This window comes from Vidua chalybeata, chromosome 25 (genome assembly GCF_026979565.1).
Source record: "Vidua chalybeata isolate OUT-0048 chromosome 25, bVidCha1 merged haplotype, whole genome shotgun sequence".
NCBI lineage: Eukaryota > Metazoa > Chordata > Aves > Passeriformes > Viduidae > Vidua > Vidua chalybeata.
In genome coordinates this window covers 4353198-4378309 of record NC_071554.1, presented here as the reverse complement: position 1 = coordinate 4378309, position 25112 = coordinate 4353198, and the positions used below count along the sequence as shown (strand labels likewise).

General features: G+C 44.2%; 2 protein-coding genes across 5 annotated transcripts in view; one reads left to right on the top strand and one right to left on the bottom strand.

Annotated features, from left to right (window-relative positions):
* LUZP1 (leucine zipper protein 1) overlaps positions 1-13271 on the top strand; it is a 32498-nt gene extending 19227 nt beyond the window's left edge. Inside the window, exons 2-4 of one of the 2 annotated variants that reach the window (XM_053964355.1) lie at positions 1766-5035; positions 8065-8229; positions 8721-13271. In XM_053964355.1, the coding sequence (XP_053820330.1) occupies positions 1874-5035; positions 8065-8229; positions 8721-8756 (3363 nt within the window). In that variant the 5' untranslated portion in view covers positions 1766-1873 and the 3' untranslated portion in view covers positions 8757-13271. Of the gene's footprint in view, positions 1-586; positions 5036-8064; positions 8230-8720 lie in introns of those variants that run through there. The other variant, XM_053964356.1, reaches the window with a different exon arrangement.
* Positions 13272-14076: 805 nt separating this feature from the next.
* KDM1A (lysine demethylase 1A) overlaps positions 14077-25112 on the bottom strand; it is a 31274-nt gene continuing 20238 nt past the window's right edge. For all 3 annotated transcript variants that reach the window (XM_053964357.1, XM_053964358.1, XM_053964359.1), the window contains 12 exons: positions 24125-24219; positions 23138-23280; positions 22573-22663; positions 21392-21526; positions 20346-20419; positions 19583-19694; positions 19069-19201; positions 18151-18338; positions 17663-17777; positions 16484-16611; positions 15983-16129; positions 14077-14917 (listed from right to left, as the gene is read on the bottom strand). In XM_053964357.1, the coding sequence (XP_053820332.1) occupies positions 14732-14917; positions 15983-16129; positions 16484-16611; positions 17663-17777; positions 18151-18338; positions 19069-19201; positions 19583-19694; positions 20346-20419; positions 21392-21526; positions 22573-22663; positions 23138-23280; positions 24125-24219 (1547 nt within the window). In that variant the 3' untranslated portion in view covers positions 14077-14731. The remainder of the gene's footprint in view (positions 14918-15982; positions 16130-16483; positions 16612-17662; positions 17778-18150; positions 18339-19068; positions 19202-19582; positions 19695-20345; positions 20420-21391; positions 21527-22572; positions 22664-23137; positions 23281-24124; positions 24220-25112) is intronic.

Sequence of the window (25112 nt, the reverse complement as noted above, 5' to 3'; positions counted from 1 at the left end):
TGTCTGGGGAGGAGGCTGCTCTGGCTCCCAGCCAGGAGCTGGTGCTGGGTTAACCATTAACTCCCACCCCATGGCCTGGCAGGGATAGGCTTTTGTTTTCAGAGCACTGCAAATCTGCTCACTGTGGTCTTTCCTGTGCTGGTCCAGTGACATTTCTCCTGGGGTTCTGCTGGGGTCTGAACAGCCTTTCCTGCCTGCAGGCAGCTGCAGTGGCCTCGACGGTGTGTGGACAGCATATGGGAAGGTGGTCCAGGAGCAGGACATGGCCACGGTGGTAAGGGAGGGGACAGGCATGTGGCCAAGGCTGGGTGCACTGCTGTGCTCAGGACGCCAAGGTTTCTCTCCTGGTACTGTTTGTGGTGCTCCCTTCAGGGGCTGGAAGAGTCTGAGCCCAACCACGTAGGATGGTGATTCCCCCACAAATCCCCCAGTGGTCCTTCAGGAGATGGGTCCCACAGGGTGCCCAGTGTGCACCCCGGAGGGTCCCCATGGTGGGTGCAGTCTGGGCCTCCCTGCCTGCCTGCCTGGAAATGGATCACCTCCAGCCCAAGGGTGTGTGCCAGGGTCCTGCTGCCTCCCTTACTGGCACTGTCTCCTGCCCACATCCTGCTCATCACTTCTTGACGCTATGCAATAGGAAACTCCTGCATGTTTCCTCTGCAGAGAAGTCCACAAGAATTCTGGAGGTCAAGTCCTGTTCCAAGACAGACTGCCTGAGCAAGGGTGCAGATCAAAGAGCTGCAGTCATCCTACCTCCACTCAGGTTTGCAGTAGCCCTTGCGTGCTTTGGGCAGTGCCTCAGGCCCAGGACAGGACAGTGCTAATGCTGAGTGCCAGAGGGGGACTTCAGATCCCCCCAGTGGCCATTCTGGTCTGCCCAGGAGCCCCTTCCTGCTCCTCCCTCAAAGCACAGAGGGGTTATTTAAAAAACACCCTGCCAGCTCTGAGCTGTGCTGGGAAGAGTTCACATTGAGTATGTCAGTGTGCTGATGTGTTCTAATCTTCTCAGCAGCAGCAAGGAGAGGCATAAGCAACTGCTCATCTCCTGGGTGGGTGAGTGGGTGGCAGCCGAGGGCAACAACAGCTTTGGAAATGGGAGGGAGAAACTTAAAACTCCACTGGTAGAGTGTCCTTGGGATGTGACTACAGCCCCGGTGAAGATTTCTGCTGAGCAGCCTGAGATGTGTAGAAATACTGGCAGTGTCAAATGGCAGCAGCTCCCAGTCCCCTCCATCTGCCAGCTAGCTTGGGGGACTTGCCCCATCCTCAGTGGTTACCATGTGGCTGGGGTTTGCCTTTTCCTAATTCTGTTTATAGTTCCTGAATCTTCATCACTGAGGTGTCTTCAGGAGACAAGTGCAGTGCTGGAAAGAGAGGTGTCTGCTGCATGGGCATGTCTGTGTACAGGGACCTGAGTCCTGCAGGAGTGTGACCCTCTACAGCCTGGGATCTCACACGTGAGAGCTGCACTGGCTGTGGAGCACTGGGTGGGCCTCCACTGGTGGTGCACAAAGCACCTGTGCAGACCAGCAGAGGAGGACACTTCCTGCCCTTAGCTATGGGGAACAGGCTGGTTTTGGAAACCCTGTATAACCAAAGTAAATGGACTGTGGCTTTTCTCTGCAATTTCATTTCACCTAATTTAGTACTCAGAAATATGTTTAATTTAAAAAGTTATTTACATAAACGTTGATAGCCTAACTTAAACAGTGAGTATATTTATATTCTGAGCTCTTATATTGATTTTGAGCATTTTTTCTTTCAGAGTGACATTGCCTCCACTCAAAGGAACAATAACATACTGGAAATACACAAGGTGTATGCCATTCACCCAGACTAAGAAAAGCTTTGTTCTAAAAGGAATAAAATAATCATGGCAGAATGTACAGGTTACAAGGAAACCTCAAATCGGCACCTACGTTTCAAATTGCAGAGTCTTAGTCGCCGCCTTGATGAACTGGAGGAAGCAACTAAAAATCTGCAGAAAGCAGAGGATGAACTGCTTGACCTCCAGGACAAAGTTATCCAGGCAGAAGGCAGCAACTCCAGCATGCTGGCTGACATTGAAGCCCTGAGGAAAAGAGTGCTGAAGATTGAAGGCAAGGATGAAGAAATTAGGAAAGCTGAAGAGCTTTGCAGGTTAATGAAAGAAAAGCTTGAAGAGGAGGAGAGCCTCACTCGAGATCTGAAGTCAGAAATTGAACTCCTTCAGAGGAGAATGGCAGAGCTGGAGAAGCTGGAGGAGGCCTTCAGCAGGAGCAAGAATGACTGTACACAGCTGTGTCTTAGCCTCAATGAAGAAAAGAACTTGACCAAGAAGATATCTACAGAATTAGAAATACTTAGAGTGAAAGTGAAAGAACTGGAATCATCTGAGGACAGGCTGGATAAAACTGAGCAGACCTTAACAGCTGAGCTAGAAAAGCTGAAATCCTTAGCTCTGAGCTTTATCACGGAAAGAAAACATTTTAATGAAAGAGAAAAGCAAAATGAAAAAATAATCCAGGAGCTAACACAGAAACTAGAACAAAACAATAAACTAAATAGGGCAGATCAAACTAGAAATGCATCCAACTTGCTAGAAAGGTCATCCAACAATCTTCTGGATAGAAATGATATGAGAATTGAAGATGACTTGACTTCTGCACTGCCTTCTAAAGAGACCAGGAGAAAGGGAAGTGTGGATTACCTGAAACATGTAGAAAATGAAACCAGGAATAAATCAGAAAACCAAAAGAATAAAAACCAGGAAGACAACAAAGTGAAAGATCTCACCCAAGAAATTGAGAAACTTAAAATTCAGATCAAACATTTTGAATCTTTAGAAGAAGAACTTAAAAAAGTGAGAGCCAAAAATAATGATCTGCAAGACAGTTACTTGAGTGAGCAGAATAAAAACAAACTCTTAACAGGTCAGCTAGAAGAAATAAAAATGCAAATAAAGAAACAGAAAGATCTGGAGAATGGAGAAGTTGAAAATGAAGATACAAGCTTTTCTAGCAGGGGAAAGCATGACCGACCTAAATACAGAGGTGTCATGACAGATTTGACAGCTGCTAAGCACAAGCCAAGGGAGCTCTCACCACAGCAGCGCCGGGAGAGAGCACGGAACAGAGACTTCTCTCTCAGTAATGACAGCTACAGCCATAGTGGCAAGCGGGTGCCCAGTCCAAGCTTAATGAACAGAAAAGCAGGGAAAGCTTCTGGTGCATCTGCCCTTTCAGACACTGCTGTCACAGATACAAGAAGACTGGAAGAGAAATCTTTAGTTTCCACTATTTCTTCTGGTCAGAAGGAAGGCTGCATCATGCAGAATGAGGGGAAGAGATCCAAAGAGCAGCCATCTGTCCTCAGCCGATATCCTCCTGCTGCACAGGAGCAGAAGTCTTGGAAAGCACCTTCCAAACCTGTTGGGGATACAGGCCTGAGATCCAAGGTTGAAAAGCCATCTCAGGTGCTCCGTGGGAACTGCCAAAATGGTGCTGACACACGGGATGAAAAGTCAAGCAAAGGAGAATCAACGGGTTCTTTGTCTGAGAAGCTGAAAACAAGTCAGGCTGAAGTCAGTGAGTGCTTGGGGGATGCGCAGCTCACAAGGGGTAACCACACCTCTTCCAATGGCACAGCCTCGGCATACAGGTACCACGTGTCCTCCAGCGTGTCAGTCTCAGACTCTGCTGGCTCTAAAGTGGAAGCAGTGAGCACTTTTGCAGCATCACACAGACAGTCCTCAGAGGGGAGAGCTAAAAGGGCAGTAATCTCCCAGGAAAAAGAAGCTGCAGACACATCACTTGAAAGTGTGAAGCTTTCGATGCTAACAAAGCGTTCCCTTCACTCCAGGAGTCAGGAAGACATTCTGCAGATTCTCACAGGTCTTGATAAAGAAGGCACCGAGCAGTCTTCGAGTTCAGCAACAGATTATGTAAATATGGGTTTAAAAACTGACTCCAAAACCATTCAGAGTAACCAGGAAAAACTTAATTCAGATGAAGAATCAGGGAGAGGCAAAAAACCAACTTCTCAGTCAGATTTTGAGACAAGAAAGAAAGTCAGTTCCAAGCAGTTCTCCAATTCTAGGGGAGTTTTTAGAGCATCACTTTTTGAAAATGACAAAAAAACTGTGAATGATGAAGACTCTACCAAGTGCGTAAAACCATCAGATGCCAGCACTGGAGGATTGAAATCCAGAAGATCCTTCAGCCCTAGAGAAGCTCTGAGATCAAAAGCCATCATTAAACCTGCAATTGTTGAGAAGGATATGAAAGCAATAATGGGAGGGACTGTTTCAGAGGCAGAGTCAGAAAAACAGAAGTCTACTTTTAAAATGATAACCAATAAAATGACAAGCAGCATCACAATCTTTCCTTCTGAGCCAACAGCTCCAAGGACCACTGCAGATACAGTAGCAAAGGAAAGGCATGTTACCACCAGCAACATCAGAGTTGCTTCAAATGAGCCTTCACCATCAATAACAAACAATGTCCCTTCACCCTTTGAGGTCTCTATTAATAGAAGTGCTCTGAAGTCACCTGAGACAGACAGAAGTGGAGAGGCAGCACCGAGAAGTAAAGCTGAAACAGTGGTCTCGAGAAGCAGCATTATGCTAAAGACTTCTGAACTCACAGAGAGGAACAGTGAGACACCTTTGGAGACAATCAGCTGGAAGAGCCATGGCTCGTCAGATGCAGGTTCGTCCGAAACAAAGCATGTCACTGTCAGAAGTTCCTGGAGAACAAGACAAGGCCTACATTCCCTGGAGGACTCTCAAACCAAAGTGGAGAAAAGTGCAACTTTCAGTGCCACAAACTTCTGTAGATCCTCAGTGGACCTTTTAGAAGGGGAAGGGAATAGTTCAAAAACAGATTTCCTGGAGGAGACTTCATCGAGGACAAGTTCCACAGCTAATTCTTGGAGTGCCCCTGAACTGGGGTCCCGAAGGACCAAAAGTAACTTAAGTGCATCAGAACTGCTGACACGCAGGAGCTATGCAAGTGACCCTACAGCAGCTGCTGCTTGGCAGCGCACCACGCTACCTGTGAGTATCCTCTCTTCAACACTCTTCCAGCTGATGAGGTTTTCCAAGTTGCCTGTTCGTTGTAGGCTGCATGATTTGAAATTCTTACAGCTTATTTGCTAAGTGCTGCCTTTCTCAGCTCCTGCTATCTTCCTTCAGTGAATTCACAATTCACAGCGCCCACAACTTTCTCATGTGTGAATTACCAGATTTAGCCTTATTGAAATGAGATCCATCTGCTTGGGTCTTGTAATGCCATATGAATAACTACATAGTAGCATCAGAGAAGATATAGTCATAGTAGGATGTGATATGCTTTTCAGAGTGACTTTATGTGGCACTTTAAATTTGGAGTAGCAATGAAAAAATTATGGAAATGAGCAGATTTGAGTGGGGTTGTGCCTGAGGCAGAGTTGTAGCTCTAATGGCAGCTGTAGAGATGGATAGAACTCTTTTTGGTAAGAGCTTCATGGTTTCCTCACATGAAGCCAGACTCTGGTCTGGAAATGCTTCCTGGGCGTCCCCTAAACAGATGGATGGTGGTTGGTAACACAAGGCTGCTCCCTCCTTGCTCTGTGTCAATATTCCAGCTGAAAAGGAGCAAGAGCCACAAGGACAGCTGTGCTTTTTTCCTGTTCCTTTGACTGGTACCAGTGAGAGGAGTCCCTCGAAGCAGTGACACATGCAGACAGCTGTCTGGTGAGATGTGCTTGCCACTGGAGCTGCAGGCTCGGGCAGATTTCATGTGAATTCACTGGCAGCATGTGCCCTTCTGGCCATTAAATCCCACACTGGTTCATGCTGGAGCTCCTGCCTCTGCTATCCATTTAGCACTTTTCTGAGCAGCTCTTGCTATTGCCAGTCTGCAGGAGGAAGCAAGCTGGATAATCTGACAGGGCTGGTGGCAGAGGGGATAGGTTCATAACTGAATGACTTTGGCATTGATAAAGATGAACTGGTGGAGAGAGGCAAGGAGTTTTACATTTTCAAATCTTCTCTTCCACTTCTCTGGCTATGAGAAGCACAGCAGGATTTAAACTTAGCTTTGCAGAGAGTCTTTTGCCTGGTGTTAGGAAGTACAGGGTGGCCTTCCAGATACATTTGGAAACTGAGAATACATTGTCTCCCTGGCCAGGGTGGGTCGCAGGCACTCTGTTCTGCTTATTCATTAATCCAAGGAGAGCTGATACGATTGAAGTTGTTCTTCTGCAGAACAGCAGTTTGTGTGCTTGGGAAATGAGAGATCCATTCCTAGGGTGTCCTTTATCCCAGGAGTTTCAGTTCACTGTGCCCACAGCCTTGACTCTCACAACTGAAGCAATCTCTGCTTACAGCTGAGTTCATGTGTGGTTGCTTGCTGAGCCTAAACAGTGGGCACTCAAGGATTTCTTTTCAGTTTTCCTCCTGGCAGCCCACCCAGAGCTGAGTGTAGCTCTGCAGTGTGTTCTGCAGGTGCTCTCCAGGTTGCTGTCAGATAAATTTGCCAGCTGTGCAGTGCATCTTCACAGCAGCTGAGGTGTACCTGACAGAGCAACCTGATCTCTGCCTGGTCAAACCATGTGTATCCAGGATTAGCTGGCTTCCAGCCTTGCCTCTGTCAGGAGAGCAACCACATGGTTAATTCACACAGAACTGAGCTCGGGATCTCTGTGTGTTGGACTTTGCAATAAAATCACCCTTGGCACCACACAGTCACAAACCTGACTTCTTGGTCATAGATTGTGTACTTTTAGTTTGTAAATGACGAGTATGGAATGAACCTGAAAGACTGCAGATACTCAATTGTACTAAATACAGCAAATTGTATGCAACTTAAATTGTTGCATATGCCCTTGGGAAAAAACCCTTTGAGGGGTGTCTTCAGGCTTATAATATGCCTCATATATCACAGCAGCTTGTTTCTGCTGGGATTTGTGTTTCAGTTAAAGATGTAGCTATTTTCTCTGGCAGAAGGCTGGGCACTGAGCTGTCCTACAAAGGTATCACTGTCACCTCTTTCCAGCTCCACTATCCACAGTCTGACATTGCCTTGAGAATCTTATGTGGGAAACATGAGATCTGTGCTGTTTTTGCCAAAATCTATCTTCCTCTCTTCCGTTGCAACCTTTCCTTTGTGCATTGCTGATTTCGGCAAATGTCTGTAATGAAGCTACAGGAGGTATTGACTTTTTGGAACACTGCTTTGGGAGCCCCAGGGAGCAGGAGCTGCTGATGGATGAGTGGGTGTTGCAGCCTGGGGACCGGCTCCCTCTGCTGCTGGCAGCCAGCCTTCTCCAGCTCTCTAAAGACCTGAGGCAATGCAAGACCTCAAGCAGTCATTGAGTTAGGGTTCATGTTTCACAGAGTGAAGTCTGTATTCCTCTGGTGTGATGTTTGATGAAAATTAGTGCAAATGTGCTGGAGGCAGGGAGCAGATGAGCAGCAGCAATGTCAGATGAATGCATGGTTTTCTTATGCCTCTGACATTAATGACTGGAACTGGGCTGTCTGCTGCATAAATTTGGCAAAATTCTAAAGGTAGGCTTGTCTTCAAGGGAAGCCATCATCACTTCTCTGATGTTAGAAGTGCATCTGCTGGAAAAGTCTCCCAGGCAGCATCCAGGGATGTGCTGCCTTTTGCCCTTTCTCTCCACTGCTTTGGGGACTAATGTACAGGGCATCTGTAGTGGGTTGACCCTGGGTGGATGCCTGGATGCCAGGCTCTCACCAAAGCCCCTCTCTATCACTCTCTCCCATAACTGGACAGGAGAGAGAAAATAGAATGAATCTTTCCTTGGACCTCAGTAATTTTGTCAAAGGGATCTGTCCTGTTTTGTGACCATGCACCCATAACTTGGGTTAAAATTACTGCATGGTTATTGAGAAAAGATCTTTATGAAATAGCACATAAATGAGGCCCATGGCAGAGCTGGCCTGCTGGTTTAAGTCCCTCTTTGCTAAAAGGACTCAAGCCCACACGTTACACTGCAAACCTGGTACTAGGACCCCTGTGCTGTTCCAGATCCTTCATAGACCCTGGGTCCCAACCCTTTTTATTTTCCTTTGCACAGGATGAAAGCAAAGATTTTGTGTCCAGTTCCAGAAGGAAGCAGTATGGCTCTTCTGAGTACATCCTCCAGGCTGACACTCTGGGGAAAAGGACAGCCACCAAGGTGGAACTGCAGGACCCTGAATCCAGCTCCCCTGCACTACCAGGGCTCCAAGGAGAGGAGCAGGTATGTGAAGGAAGGTAGTTACAAGGCAAGAAACCAATGTCTGAACTGACCTCCCAGTAACCTAACTTAGAGAAGTTGTCCAAAAACTCTCCACTCTTGTAGGAGAAATCAAGTCTGAAGTTAGCATTTGCCAGGGGTGGAGTGGCTGCTGTATTTTCTCTTTTAAACTTGTTTCAGCAAGCTTTATGGCTAAGAATATTCTCAAAGAATTAAGTGGCTCTGCATCTAGTTATCCTCTGGTACATGAATCAATCAGGGATGGCAAAAAACATTTGGAGAGACAAAAGAGTCTCTGCTTCAGCTGGCAGCTTTACTACTGGAGTGTTTCTCTGCTGCTACACCCCTTCTGCTCTGCTACCTAAAGGACTGTGATCCTGGTGAGATTTGGGATGGTTGCCAAGGGCAATAGTAATCTTGTCTGCAGAGCAGGAATGCTGCAGGGGCAGCAGGGTTGTGGTCAGTCTGTGATCTTGCAGGTTTGTCTCTTCCAGGGCGCTGCCCGGGCGTGCCGGACATCTCGGAGATGAGCTGCATTCCCTTCTTCTCAGTGACCATGGTGAAGCAAGAGGCAGGATAGTACCAAGCTCACAGGCATCACACCTGTTTGTAACCTCTCCAGAGGCTTCAACTTGCCTGAAACCAGTTTTGCAATGCGATTTGAAAGGTACAGGAGCTTTACCAGTGAATTCTTTTTCTTCATTGCTGAAGAGGCAGCTGCAGAGACTTTGCTCAGGGGACTCCCACTTCTCATCTCTGTACCTGCAATCTTAATCTTCCCTGTAGGATGATAGGTCTGTCTCCATATGGAAACTCTGACTACCTAGCCTCTCTGAACAATGGTACTCCTTGCACAAGAGAGAACTTTTTATTCACTTGTATTCACACAAGATCCCAGCAGTGTCCCTGTGATTACATCCACCAGCCCATGACAGCTGTCCACCACAATTGAAAGCTTTCAGTTCATATGGAGAGTTTGCATTCTCCTAATACACCCTTGCTGGCTGGGGTAGTGGTCACCTCAGTATCTGTGTTTTCAGCACCCTTAGTCTCTAGGCAAGAGGAGACTGTTCCCCATTTGTTGCTTTACAAATTGAGAGGGAAGGAGAGCAGAAAATGTTTAGGACGAGTTGGTTCCCTATCACTGTCAGTCTCTGCAACAAGCTTTGCATGATCTACTCATCACCAGTTGAGATCCTGTACCAAGAAGTCATCCACTGAGCCAGACCAACACAGCAGTGACACCTCCTCCTGCCTGGGACCAGGGTGCCATTTATCTGGAGCTTTATGTGTTACACTCTGCAGGCAACAACTCTGTGGCTTGTGCAAAGCAGTTGAGCCCTACAAGAAAAAGAAACAAGTGCTTTTCCTCACAGACAAGCAGAATGTCCTTGTTCCTTCCCAAAACAGGGTGGAGACAACTGGATTGGACCCTAAGCTGATGTATGGTAGCTTTGGTCTGTGCCTCAACCCCTATCTGCCATGCCTGGGACCCAGGCATGGTCAGAGACTGCTTCAAACACAGAGGTGTGTGTCCCCAGTGCCCGCAGGCCACCGAGTGCAGCTGGTGTCACTGGGGGGCAGACACTTCCCCACAGCTCCAGGAGGTGCTCAGGTCATCAGCAGCCTCTGTCCTGAACAAGGTGATTGCACCTGGCTCTCACAGCAGGGCTTGAACAGTCCTTCCTTTCCATCCCATCCCCAGCTGCTGGGCTGGCCCCTACACAAACACCACTGACACCCCCAGTGCTGCCTGTCCCTCTCTGCAGCAGGACAAGGAGAATGCTCCAGACAGAAAAGGTCCTTGATTTGTTTCAGAGGTGCTGTGGGAAGAGTTGCACCCCACACTTGTGCCCATAGCGCACCTCTGGAGGAGCAGGTACCAGAGCCATCTGATTGCCTGTACTGCACCTCCCTGTGCTGCAGCTCCTCCCTGGCCTGGGAAATATACACTTCAATTCTGAGAAGAAAATTAATCAAAAAGAAAAAAAAAAAAACAGAACTGGTTGCAAAGTATCTATGAAAACATTTATATAAAAGGGATGTGTTTTAGTGACATGATTATTTTTTTTATAAAGATTGTTTGGAGGAAGGGAAAATTATTTTTGGAAAAAAGTTTCTTTTTGGAATTCTAAAGATGTTTTCCCAAGTGTATATTTTTAACCCTTCATTTTATTCTTTTACATGTCATGACATATATGTGTCAACTTGCATAACAAGACAAAAAGATGCTTTTAAATTAGTACTGAGTGGCAGCTCTAGTAATCTTTAAATTATATTAAAATAAATTGTATAAACTGCTCTCTCTTACCATTGACATGGTAGTGCTAGTAGAATGAGATAATGGGAAAAAATTTAAACTCAGTCTCCAAACTAAAAATGAAAGTAAGTGAAATTCTGAAGCTAAATTCAGACTTCTTACTGCCTCCCCCTGCCCCATGTTTATCAGGAAGGATTGGAAATCCTTTTGGATTGTGTAGTTTGAAACCAGTGGATGTAACAGTCCTGTGCAATGGCTGTATCCTTCCTGAGCGCCCTGCTCTGCTCATCCCTCTCTGTGTGCCAGGTTCACCACCCAGAACCAGCTGCACTGCCTGAGCAGCCCCAGCTTCCCTTGCCTCCGTGTGCCCTGCTCCCTGCCCACAGAGCCTGCCCAGCAGTGCCCAGCTCTGCTCTGCTGCTGGCCCTGCCCGCCACAGGGTGCTGCCTCTGACTCTGCCCCTTCTTCTCATGTGCCCCTCCAAACTAAACCTGCTGCCTCAGCTGCCCAAATGCCTCACACTACCTGCTTGCTTACCCTGGAAGCAGCTGGGAGGCATCTTGGCATGTTGCTGCCTCTTCAGATGTCACAGGGATTCCTTCTCTGCACATTCCCAAACCTGCTGCTGAGCAGCTCTCCAGCTGTCACCTGTACCAGTCACAGTGGTCGTGGGAGAGCCACTGCTGGGCACTGCTGCTCTGCCTCCAGAAACCCAGCATGGTGTGGGGCTCCCCTGCCCTAGGTCAGGACCTGCAGCTTGTACAAACTGCTGGACAAGCATGGACGGACTGAGGAGGACAAGGATCACTTTGGGCAGTGACTGAATGCCTTCCCTCACAGTCCCAGCCCCATCCTGCTGCAGGACACGGGTCCACACACCACAGGACATCCCTACACATCCACCAGCTTTCTCCTTCTCATCTTGTTGGCATGGATGTGGCTTAGCACAGTGCTCCCCAAGAGCCTTCCAAGGGAAGTGGTTTCAGTTGTGGCGAGGAAATCTCTGCATCCCTGTGAGTCAACGTGTGGGGTGAATGCAGGCTTCCCTGTGCCTGCCCACAAAACACTGGCTTACCTATCAGCTTTTCAACCCCACTGCTCACCCCAAGAACACAGCCCCGTGTCTGAAGTGCAAGGGAAGAACTACCAGCAGCAATAGCTGTTGGGTTTTCTCCTTCTGTCAGCCAGGACCAGGCATTGCCCAAGCAACGGAAGGGGTTTACCCTGCTGGCTCAGCCCCAGCTATTGCCCCAGCAACACAGCGCTGCTGGCACTGTCTTCAGGTGCTTCTCACAGATGATGTCTCTCCTTTCTCCAGCTGCCTCAGTTATTTGTTCAATATTTTACAGCAGATACCTTGAACTCCTGCTCTAGACTCAGTTTCACTGCTTGTAAATACCGGACACAGATGTCACTTGGTAACTGCACACTGGTTGTTTTTACCACAGCTGAGATTAAATCTGAGAAAGAAAACCCTACCTAGTATGGAAAGGGGCCATGCCCTCTAGTCAATGAGTGCAATAGGAGCTGATTGTATTATTAATCTTATAGCAATGACTTCAGGAAACACAATGTGTTTACTCGAATTGCACACTTTTTTTGAACAGCTGTAAAATAGAGTATATGTGTAAATATTGCCATCACTGAAGAAGTATTTGTAATTATAGCATATAAATATAACCGGCTTTTCAGTAGGCTTGAAGATGCACAAGGCCATGCATCGAGCCCTCGGGTAATTCCAAAGTTGTAAATGTATTTGCTGTACAGAGGAAATGTGTCAGTGCTTGCTGCTCCCAAGGAACCTCAGCTGCTGGGCCCTTCTGGAGAGCCAGTGCTTTCCCCAGAAGGGCTGGCTCCAGTGTGAGGGCCCAGCAGCTCACTGATTCATGGAACGGCTTCCTTCATGTCTGGAAACACCTCTGCAGCCCCCGGAGCTGCCTGTCCAGCTCCTCGGAGGGCCTGGGGTGACAGCTTGGCCACTGGTGCTGTGCAGTGCAGCCCCCGTGGACAGGACCCCAGCAAGGGAAAAAGGCAGGAAGCACAGGGCAGAGCCACGTGCCTTGGTGCTTCAAGAGACACTTGACACAAGCGATTTCCTAGCTACAGATTGAAGCAATAGTCACATTGGTGTCATCTCTAATGCAGTAGACCTCATCTCTGCCACCCTTGCACACGGCTGAAGTAATCAGGGCACTGCTCCAGGCCAGCCCCTGCAGGCTGAGCTGTGAACAGAACACGAAGCCATTGTTAGCAGATGCCTCCCATGGTCAGAACCCAGGGCCCAAAGGATCCTCCTGGGCTGCCCCACCTGCAGTGCCGGCTCCTGCTTTGGGGAAGCAGCACTCCAGGCTGCATGGAATGTATTTTTAAGAGAATAAATCTATTTTTTTGTATTTGTGAACATATATTTGGGTGGGGCAGCTTAGTTAGAAGACAAATAATGCAAGAAATCTTTTCATAATCACAGGATCATCCAAGTTAAGCAGATTTTCCAGGGTTGCAGTATTGCCTTTTCCCCTAAAATAAACTTTGTGTCCAATAGAGCTATGGAGCAGTGTTCCACCCTTAGAACTTGCCCTGTCTCAGCATGCTGAGTAGAGGAAAGCCAGTACTTTCCTCCCCAGGCTGCCCATGCAGTGGATACAGATGGTGCTCACCTCCTTCCAGCGACACAGTGCTCTTAGTCTGCATGCCAAATGTAAACACACACTTATCTGCATGTCTCTCCTGACTCAAACACTGTCAGTGCTACAGTATATAACCAATAAACACTCTTCTCTTTTTACATGGTGTGGTGTTGGTGTTTATAGCAGTGCCCATTGCTTGGGGGTGCTGCTGCCCCTGGGAGAGGCACTGAGGCAGCAGTGTGTGTGTGTGTGTTGTGTGTCTGTCTGTCTCTCTGTCTGTTTGCGTGTGCACGCTGCGGGGTGGTTCAGTACTGGAGCTGAGCACCTTGCACTTCTTTTTGTGCCTTGGTTGAGGCAGATCTCACAGGCCCATTCCAGGATGCATTTGAGGAAGGATGGTGCAAAGACAGCACAGCAAGTTGTACACAGCCATTCTCCACTGAGGCTCCCTGAGCTGGACATGGCATTGCTGAGAATGGCCTACGCTACGTGAGTGGTTCTAGAGCAGTGGATGTTTGCCACGAGCTTGGCGTCACAGGGGCCAGGTGGACACAGAGCATCACCAGCTCTGCTGCAGGTTAAGGCAGAGGGTCACAGCCAGACCGTTTCTGTACCAGGAGTCAGCCCTGTGCCAGAGCTTTCCAGGCAGGAAGATACAGCCACAACAAAAGCATTATACCGATGTCCCTACATCAGACAGCAGCCCCAAAGCAGGGATTTCCAGGCTGGGGATGTCCCATTGTTCCTCTCATCCCAACTAGCATTGCCTGTTCTCCTGCTCCCTGTTAAGGTTAAAGGACAAGCACTGGCATTCCAGTTACAGGCCCCAGGATGATCGTTTCTGTCTCCTTTGGGATGTTTGACACACCAGGAGGCATTCAGTGCTTTCATATACTGCAACAGGTGCTCAGCAGTACAGCACCAGGCACTACACACCTCAGAGTTCACCTCAGGACATTGGAACACAGTTCAGTACCTTTACTTTTGTTGGAAGTATTTAATAAAACAGTATGCTTAGCATACTCAGTGATACCAGGTTACTCTACAGCAAAATGCCGATGGTGTAGCAGCCAATGGACCATTTTGGAGAGGTGTGATTTGCTACTGGTAGGCAAACAGTTGCCACAAATTCTTGAATGCCAGACAGGAATAGAATTGGTCAAAAATATTACTCTTCAAAACAAAGCCATAAAAAAACACAAAGAAATTTACATACATTCTACACTAAGCTAGTATTCGTAGCAACCAGCTTCTAGAGGCCCTTGTGCAATTACCAAATTGTAAATACACACATAGGTAGAAAAAAACCCTGAACACCCTAAAAATCCCTCCAGCTATTTTGACTTCCAAGAAGTATCTGCAGAGTCAAAGTCCCTTACCAGCTTTGCAGTAAAGGATTCTGTTTACACTGGCCCTTCAAATAGCTTAAGATTTTGTAAAAGGCTGCTGAGCCAAAGGTCTGGCAAGCTTCTGTAAGGCCATTCTCAGACAAAGCTTGTACAGTGACTCAGGGTCCTCTCAGCAGACACTGCTACAAACTACTCGAGTTTCTCCATCGCAGGGTCCACACCAGCAGCACCGCGGGCTTCGCACTCCTCTTCCTCTCCTCCAGCTTCCCTCACATGCTGGCAGCCTGCTGGGGGGGCACGCCGGGCGTGGGCTGCCGGGGCAGGGTGTACATGGCCCCCAGGAACTGGTCGGCGATGCGGCCGGCCTCGCGCAGCCCGCTCAGCAGCGCGCCGTGCACCGTGGCCGGGTAGTTGCGGATGGTGTGCTCGCCCGCGAAGAACAGGCGAGGGATGGGCTGTGGGGCAAACAACACACCAGGGTTTGCTTGTGTTTCATTAGATTCTGCAGCAAATGGTACTGTAAGAATCTTAAAGGTCCTCTAATCACAGCACAACCTCCATGAATGTGAAGGTGGTGCATACAGGATAGGCCAGATTGATGTACAAATTTGAAGTTATTTTATGTTATGTACAAATTACCAAGAAATTAAAGCTCTATTCCATATTAGTTATTTTAAGTTATGTATAAATTACTAAGAAAATAAAGCTCTATTCCATAAGCACTGTTTGCAGAGCCAGAGAAGCAGAGGAGGGTCATGTCCCAGCTGTAACTGTAACTCTACAGCCAAACGTGTTTAGGAAGAATACTTTCTAATCCTGGAACATGAACTCTAGCAGAGTAAGCAAACAAAAACTTCAACAACTCACTTAAATCAGCAGTTTCTTTTTAAACTGAGACCTTAAACAACTACCTACAGAATCATAAAAAGTGGGAGAAAAATGTATGTTCATATATTACATTCTGCAGGGAATAATTTTACTCATAGCTGTGTGTATTAATGACTTGTATCATTAGAACAAGAACTCAAAGCCAAAGCCACACAGCCTTTCCTGGCAGTGCTTTCAAGAGTGGCTGTTGCTTTCAAACTTAATTCTCTCAACATGATCTGGAGATGACCCCTTCATTGTGGAGATGCCTTCATTGTGTTGGCCCCCAATTTGGAAGAGACCTTTTGATACCTGTTCTTCTCACTCTGGCCTTCACCCTCTTTCAAATCACTACAACTCACCTAAATATGGTGATGGACAATAAAAATACAGAGTACAAAACACAGGTATAATATTAAATACTCTGTTCAGACATAACCAAACTGGCTTTCTGAATAAAAATGCTCTTTTTTTTAACAAGCAAATGACACCAAACCTGTGATGATAGAATTAATGAATGAAAAAAAAAATATTTTACAGGTTTTAATCATTCATCATAAGATTCAAGTTATCTAAACTTGTGTTTAGATATGTATGCAAATTTCTCAGAAAAATAATTTTGTTCTGAGCTTTTTGTAAAAATAATTTCTTACCTGTGGAGCACCTGGAATGGCTGGTCCTGGAGTAATTGGCTGAGCCATCAAATCATAGTCATTTCCAGAGGATCCAGCAGCTACATAGGAGTATGATCCCCGGGCCCAGGGGTCAGCACGCCAGCGGGACACCACAGTCTCTTTAGGCTGAGACAAGACAGGAGCTTCAGTTGTTGAGAAAGTGCAAATTCTACAGTTTGTGACAAATACAAACAACGCAAACTGCAACAATATAAGGGACAAAGTCCTTGGGCTGACATTAGTGGCGGAACTACCCATTTATATTCTATGATAACACGTACTAAGATCAATCTTTGATGGCAATTCCTTAAGTCTTTCCAAAATATTACCAGACCCTGCTCATGTAGATTCTCAGTTGGAATTCAGACATTTATAGCTGCACACACCTACTCTGTGTGCACTTTTTGCTCTGTTTCTTTTCCTACTCTCCACATGATGGCAATGCACTCTTCCCTCTCCTTCAGCCCGGGCTGTACTGACCTGGGGCACAGCGCTGCTGCCAAAGATGCCTTTGAGGATGGCGAGGCACCGACCAACAATGACATCATCACTGATATTCTCCATGATCCCAGCTGCTTCTCCTGCTACCAAGGCCAACAGAATCGGTGCTGTGGGGGGGTAGGAGAGAAAAAAGAACAACTGAATTATTGAAATCGAACATTTCGATCAGACAAGTTGGACTTGGATAGACGTGGATCTGCAGTTAAGGCACAAAGTCAGAGACTAAACAAATCCAGCAAAAGTAGTCCTAAATTTTCCACTATGTCAAAAAGAAAATGAATTTTTATATGCCCTGGTACTATTTAGAATTATCAAGAGAACTGATGTATTAAAAAGTAAACAAAACCATCAGGAATGATGTTTCAATGTTTTATGGTCTAACCACATTAATGGTGGTTAAATGGTGAAATGGTAATTGTTGTTTTTGATTTTAGCCATCTGACTTGTGCTTCAACATGAGGTTTTACTGCATTTCTGTTTCATTTCTACCTATCTTCATGAAAAGGAAGGCTTAGAATGTAGCATGGGAAGCTAATTTGTACATGACATGATCTTTCCATCTAAACCAAAACCACGACCCTACTTGTTAACTATATAATAGGGCCATCTTAAAGCCACAAAAGCCACATGAACAGCCTTGCTATCCAAGGCTCCTTACTTGTATTTCTCCAGTAAAATCTTGCCAAACATTTTAATGATTCAATAATCTAGAAAGGCAGTTCCCTTGCACAGCAATTTTTTTCCAGTGAACAGAGAAATCGGTCCTGCTTATGACAGAATGGAAGGAAACCCACTCATCATCTGCTAAACAAGTAACTCACTTAATAATGCTCCTTATACATACCTTTGCTTTTAGTCTGGTCAATGGCTGGAACAAAACCAGTACCCTTGCTGCAGAGATCTCCTGACAATCGACTGTGGCAGCACCAGCTGCAGATAAACCGTAACTACTGATGGCTAAGTCCTGCTGTGGCAGTAATGCAATTTAACAGGCACAGCCTGGAACTGTCTGCAATCAGTGCTGCTCTCTGCTTCCATTTGTCTTCCTAAAAATACTATCTCCTTATCATACCCAACAACATTTTATGAAGTGTTTTTTTCTAGATCTGAAACTATACAAATAAGACACTGGCAAAAGCAGACATGCACCACAGCTACCTTTGTACAGGTTCCAAAAGAGAAAAAGTTCTCCTCTGCTTGCAGTAGTGCTCCCAACATGGCCAAACAAATTGACACTTGGATCCCAGAAGACACGATCAAAACACAACACAACCTAGAAAGAGTATCAACAGTAAGGAAGAGTGCAGGGAAGAAATAAAAATAAAGACAATTACACTCATTGATGTTTATCACTGGACAGGTCATGAAAGGGAAATGTGGTGAATATAGAGTGCAAATACATAATACATAGAGGCATATGCCTGCACCTGCCTTTCCACATGTTAGTGTGCTCTCCATTTTCTGGTTAACAAGTTCCATCAGATCTACTTCTGCAAGTTCCCCAGACAGTTTTCATCATCAAACCCTAGCAAAACAGCTGTGGAAAAGGCATTCTTCCTCTCCCCCACCAGCTACATTCCACCCACATTTCAGATTCTCTCTATGATAGCCTCTGGCCTGCTGCAGTTCCCCCAGTGACAACGTACCTTGTTCAGGTTGCCAAAGCCCATCCTCTGCACTGCAGAAGTTTTCCACTCAGGAAGAGGTGGCACAAACTGAACTGCTGGGGGCTGCTGTTTCAGCACTCCCAGGGGCAGAGTGCACAGCACAGCATCACACTTATAAATGAAGGTCTGGCTAGTAGATCGGGTATTCACAGCTATCACTTCACAGCCTGGAAAGGGGAGAAAAACAGTTTAATAGGCCACGAGGCAAGAGCACTGGATTAAAAATTAAAGAAATTACCATAACCATATCAGAAAGTATTTTGTTTATGGAGACAGCTTTACACTAACATTACTTAACTTGTAGGCAAGTTGTTACTGGCCATTTAACTCTACTCCAGGAAACATAATTAAGGTAGCATCTGAAAATGGCCTTAATGGGATAAGCCTAAAGGTTCATCCAGGTCAGTAAATATTATTTAAATACATCCATAAATAAACAACAAGTAGAGAGTGTTCCTTTCATTACACTGCTCTCCCAGCTGACAGTTTCCCAAGGCCAATGTTTTGAAGAACAACAAAAAGATACATTCCTTCCATTACATTCATTTTTACTTCTAATACCAGGTCCAATGGCACCAAGCCTTAAACAGTCCCAGACCTCTTACTCCAAATGCTTCAATCATTGAGGTAAATAAGTAAGAGTGAACAATAAGTAAATACAACTGAAAAAGACTGTGTCAAATGAGTCACAGAAATAATAAAAAAAACATTCAAGACTAATAAATCTCTAGCAACTACGTACACAAATCCAGTAAGAAACATGGCTGTTTATCAACCCCCAAACATGTCATGGGAGGGGTTATACAGTATCAGTCCTCACAACTGCTTCAAGGAGTACCGAAATCTACTTTCTATGCCCACACTCCCTCAAAGCAGTTTCCTGGAGGTTTCATGTACCTGATGCAGTGTAGCGAACCTGTCGAACTGCCGTGTTTAATTTAATATCCAACCCTTCTGCTAAGGCTACTGGCACACAGGAATAGCCATTCCTCACAGTCAAGTGACTGCCTGTGAATTCAAAGTCGTCATCCTAAAATGAAGAGGCATAAAAAGCATGCATTCATAATGAAGTCCTCTAAGTCAACAGAAAATAATCAACAACTCTACACAATGGCAAAAAATATTTCAAAACCTTTTTTAAAGATTCAAACAAACATGAAATTATTTCTGATTATTCATCAAGTAATAAATATGGAAACTTTCAGCACAGAGTACTGTTAGAGATTGTTTTGGCATTAACAATAAGCTGCCCGGAATTTCATAATCAAATATTAATAACATAAAAATTCAGTACCTGCATAAAAGCAGACACACTTCAACAGTTAGAAACTCTTAACATCGACAAACTTTCATGAGAATGAAATAAACATAGTTTAAGTTTTTAGTGAATTGCTGAGTACTGGCTACCTACCTGGTCCCAGTGCTTCAGTGAAAGTGTAGAAAGGGGTGTAGCATTAGCAAATTCTAGGTTTGCAAAATGCCAGTCAAGTATTTGCCTGTCCCTTGATGACAAATAAACATCGCTAGAAAAAACAATTATAACACAAAGACATTTAGTTTGTTAGAACAGAATACTGTAAATGCATTTTTTCTGAAAATTTTTCACAAGTAATTTCTGAGTCTCTCCTTAGTCCAGAAATAAAAACATTAAAAAACACATTTCTCTTTCAAACATCTGGACCTCTCTTGTGAAAGCTGAGTATCAAAACCCAGCAAATTCAGGTTTTTAAAGAAGAATTAATGTAAAATACTCAAAGGGAAGCTAAAACTTCAGAAATAAAAAAGTTACACAAATAACGGCTTAAGTAGCATGCATAAAGACAACAACACAAAACAAAGTAAAATTGCACAGAATAATAATATTCTACCAGTATAAGTAGGATTGTATGCTATCATTACTGATAGGTATTTAAAACCTCAAATGCCTTTTGAGAACAGACACTGATTACTGTCAGGATTTCTACAGAATCACCCTAGCTCAGGACCACTTTTTCTGTTTGAATAATCTCTAAAAATGAGGAAAGTGAGTTCTAAAGCTGAGGGAACTCAAACTCCATGTCTGTGCCTTTGTAACCTCTTGAGTTCCTGTAATACCATACCATTTTTGAAACTCAGGGAAAAGGTAGAAAAGAACTGCCTTCCTAAGTATTTATCCTTTTAGTTTGTCTCTTCACCTTGGTGGATTGGCTTCAAGTTCTTGTAATTTCTCTTCCAGCTTTCCTTGTGTTTCTGCCAATTCATCATACTCCTATTAAGAATGAAAACTGACATTAAAACCAGTTTACATGTAAAAGAGCTTGAAGATACCATGTAGCATCAGACTGGACCTAGTCTCAAGAGAAATCACTAGAAAAATCACTTCATGGATCTAGTGGAGCCTAAATCAAGTTTGTTATTTTTTTCAACATTTAATCCAGCATATTTTGCTCTTCTGCTCTTTGTATACACAGAACTCTGTGCCACATTGCAGAAAAGATTAGTTTGGTGATATTTCAGGAATTTAAACACTCAGAACTGAAGAACATGAGGGTCCATTACATTCCTGATATTTTAGGGGTTCCTATGGCTCTGAGAGCTTCATATTCCACAAACTACTTCTTCTGTTCTTCTGTATCTTAAAAGTTTATAGCTAATATTGAACATGGACATTTCCAAAGCAGAATCAATCATACTTAAAAACTGAAGACATGATCCAATTCAAGCTTCTATAGTTTCCTTTTAAGGCACATCTCTACATCAAGATACTCCCAGAGAGAGGAAGTAACTCTGCTTGTCAAGACAGAGCTCTGTACATGATAATCTTTAGATAGAAAGAAGTCTTTCAGTCAAGAAACCACCTTTATTTATCTTAGAGAAAAAGGTATCTCTCTTCAAATGTAGATTTTATTTCCAGACTATTGTGAAATCCAGCTGTATTAAAGACCTAATCTGAGAAAAATTCATCTTCAAAACATTACATGCTGTCTGACATGAGCCAGCAGACTTACCTAAAACTGAGCCTTAGTATTCCCCAGCTAAAGGTACTCAAAGCAGACCTATCAGTGTTAGAACCCAGAGTTACTGTCAATCACATTCTCTTGAAAGCACTGGATCATAGTGAGAGGTGGAAACATTTATACTGGCTACTTTTATCTTCTGAAAAATGTGGCTAATTGGTAATTTTTGGCTGCTGAAGTCCTGAGAAAACAGTCTGACACACTGTATGTGTGTGATCCTTTACCTTGCAAAGTGCAGTCAGATCTCTGTGCTTGCTTTTCACAAGGAACTCTGCTGTGATATCCCGAGGTGGCTTCACTTCTGATGCCTCCTTATACTGCTGATGAAGTTCTTTAATCTTCTCTTTTAAATTCACCATCTTTTAAGATAGAGCAGGAAAAGGAAGAAATGGAAAGAGAGGAAAGAGAGAGGAAAGGAAGGAAGGAAAGGAAGGAAGGAAAGAAAGGAAGGAAAGAAAGGAAGGAAAGAAAGGAAGGAAAGAAAGGAAGGAAAGAAAGGAAGGAAAGAAAGGAAGGAAAGAAAGGAAGGAAAGAAAGGAAGGAAAGAAAGGAAGGAAAGAAAGGAAGGAAAGAAAGGAAGGAAAGAAAGGAAGGAAAGAAAGGAAGGAAAGAAAGGAAGGAAAGAAAGGAAGGAAAGAAAGGAAGGAAAGAAAGGAAGGAAAGAAAGGAAGGAAAGAAAGGAAAGGAAGGAAAAAAAGGAAGGAAAGAAAGGAAGGAAAGAAAGGAAGGAGGAAAATGTCAAAAGGCAGATTTCAACAAGTTCCTGTGTAACCTGGATATTCACCTCTAATTGTGCCATTATATAGAAGAGATTTACTGGTTTTGGCAGGTATCCCTTATACATGCAATTCTACCTCCAAGAAGCCACAGTAAATATCATCAACCCTAAACAACAAGGCTGACCAACATCATTGATTTCTTACTATGTTGCAAGTAATTTGAGAGTAGTTCACAAGCATTTTTAGTTTGAGAAACACAGAAAAGTAAAACCATCATTTACTATGAGCAAAAATAATGTAAGTTGTCCTAAACCACTGTTTCTGTACTACAAATCAGATGTGTACTGTAAAGACAGTAAACATTTTTAAATAGCCCCCAAAAGCCTCAGCCAGTATCAACATCTCTAAAGGAAGCCATGAAACATCACTGTTTATTGTGCCTGTCCTCTTCCTTTCTTTTCCCATATTATGTCTTATGGTTTTCTGCCTAATCAATTTCTCCTTCTCAAGCAGGCAACACCTTTGTCCTAACAGGGCTTCTATGCAGGTCTTAAGCAAAGAGATATTTTAAGAACAGCATTAATAGCAACTTTCTGATATATTTTTATTTGGACATTTTTCTATGTTTTGCCACTTTCTGAGGAACAAAATTGCTTATCATCTTGTTCTAAATGTCATCATCTGACCTTGTTAAGAAGATCTTTCAATTCCTCCTGTGTTTTTACAATTTTTTTCCAGTGCTCAATCTGCTCATCCTTCACATGCTTCTCCTGCAATCTGGAAAAGGTGAGAAGCAATTGTCATCTCAACATAAAATCCTTGTGTTAATGAGAAAACTTATTATCACAATCTAATTAGTGGAACACAATAAAACCACATGTCATGGGATATTTTAGTAAATATTTGTGTGGCAATTGGAAAATTAATGGAAGTTTCTGAAAATAAGGGATACATGACTAGCTAAAATGTGAGTGTGAAGTTACCTTCTGCTGTTAAAGGCCGTTACAACTGCCATTAACTTTCAAGTGGTGTTAGTGCACTGTATGGACACCAATCACATTGAGCCACTCTAGCAATGATTTTCAGGAACCTTTCAAGAAGAGAGGTTTGCTCCTTTAACCATCTGTGACATCAAGCAGCTGTATTAAGAGGGCAATGCTTACATCTAGGAGCACCACAATTGTTTGAGGTAACTTTTGGAAATTCATCCCCAAAATAGGAAAGTCTACCAAAAAGAGAGAAGTCACTCACTGTATGACAACCTCCAAAGCCTGACCTAGGGAGACAGGCTTATTATTGAGAACATTAAAATCCAGCTGATGACTGAGATAGGATGTGGCTTCCAGCAGACGATTAAATTCTTGCTCCACCATTTCATCTTTCTCTTTGGGAACCTAGGAGACAAAAGAACAAGCATTGTTCTTAATCCATTCATAAATAATACAGCTGCTGAGAATACCCCTTGGGAAAAAAAAATGTAATACCCTCAGCTCTCTCAAATGGTCAGACACCAAGGCCTGTACAACACAATGTCACACTTTGGCAGGATGGGCACAAGAAGAGCTGTCAAACCACAATGACAACAGACTTCTCTTGCAAGAGAAAACCAAACTGCCTTATGGGCTAATAAGATTTCCTTACTGGAAAGGAAGGTGTGCTCATCAAAGCTACATAAGCTTGCCAAAAGACTCTGATGGCAGGATGGCTCTACACAAGCACAGGGCTTTAGAAGGCTTGGCATAGCTCAGTGAAGTAGACAGACAGTAATTTATTTTCTGGAATGGTCACTGTGAGTAAGAACTACCAATCCAGCTTTTCTAGGATGATGGTGGAAACACTGCAGGACACATATGGAATGGTGGTATTTAACTGTACTAATGATACTCAGGTAAATAGTGAGTGCTGCCAGTGTGAAAATACCTGTTACATGATGAGAGCTCAAGTGCTGGAAAGAGCAAACCTCACATCTGTTAAACCAGTCACTGGTTAAACAAAGGTGAGAGAACTTGGCTTCCACAAAACCTCTGAAATGCAAAGGTAAAAACTCATGTGGAAAAAGCAGGTTTTAGAAGAATATGTGCAGGTATGCTACAATATTACTAAAATGCCTAAAAAGGGACACACACTTTCCTTCTTCCCTCTCTCTGGAAGCCATCTCATGCTAGACCAATAGCCTGGTAACAAACATACTTCAGGTATTCTTTTTTAAAAGGTTCGTGGAAACAGTCTCAGACTTACAGCTTGTCCATTCGCTTCGTAAAGTGGACATTTTTGTTTGATCTTTGCCAATTCCATATTTACTTGTTTGCTGACCACAGCCATGGGATTTCCTCCTGGAAAAGATTTTATATAGTTAACAGAGACTCCTGTAAAATTTGTCTGCAATTAAACAAAAACTCCACAGTTAAAGCAATTTCAGAGACTTAAACAGCAGCTCCAGTGTATGCATTCCAGTGACCTAGTGTAACCCTGCCAAAGGGCTGCACTTCACATTGATTCCTGCAATGAGGACATGGAAAAAACCTGCCCACCAAATACCTACTTCCAGGATCTGAAGGGGTCCTAGAGGGCAGCCAGAGAGGGACTCCTTGTCAGAAACAGTATTGATATGACAAGGGGTAATGGGTACAAACTGAATGAGGGGAAATTTAGGCTGCATTATTAGGAAGAAGTACTTTCCTGTGAGGGCAGTGAGCTACTGGAAGAGGCTGCTCAAGGAGGTTGTGGATGCCCCAACCCTGGCAGTGTTCAAGGCCAGGTTGAACAAGGCCTTGAGCAACCTGGTCTAGTGGAAGGTGTCCCTGTCCATGGCAAGGGCAACTGGGACTAGATGATCTTTAAGGTCCCTTCCAACTCTTAAGATTCCATGATTCTATGAATTAAACATAAAAATATCACAGCCTTTCAATAGGCAAACTGAAATCTGTTTTTCCATGACTGTGCAAGTTCAGTTCTTTGGAACCAGTATGCAATAAATTCTGTATGCAATTTAATAAGACTAATCATGAGACAGACACCAAATTTAGGCTTCCAGTAAAAACAGGGGCTTATTATAGGTTTTACAGTATTTTATCATTTCAAAGGAAGAAATTTGGCTTGTTTGTCATTACTTTTACATCTACTTTTGAAATCATATGGAGAAAGTACTTTTGAGGTTTCAACTCTGAAGAAGGGCTTTCTCTTCAGAATGACTCTCCATTTCCCCTCCTCCCTTGTTTTCCCATGT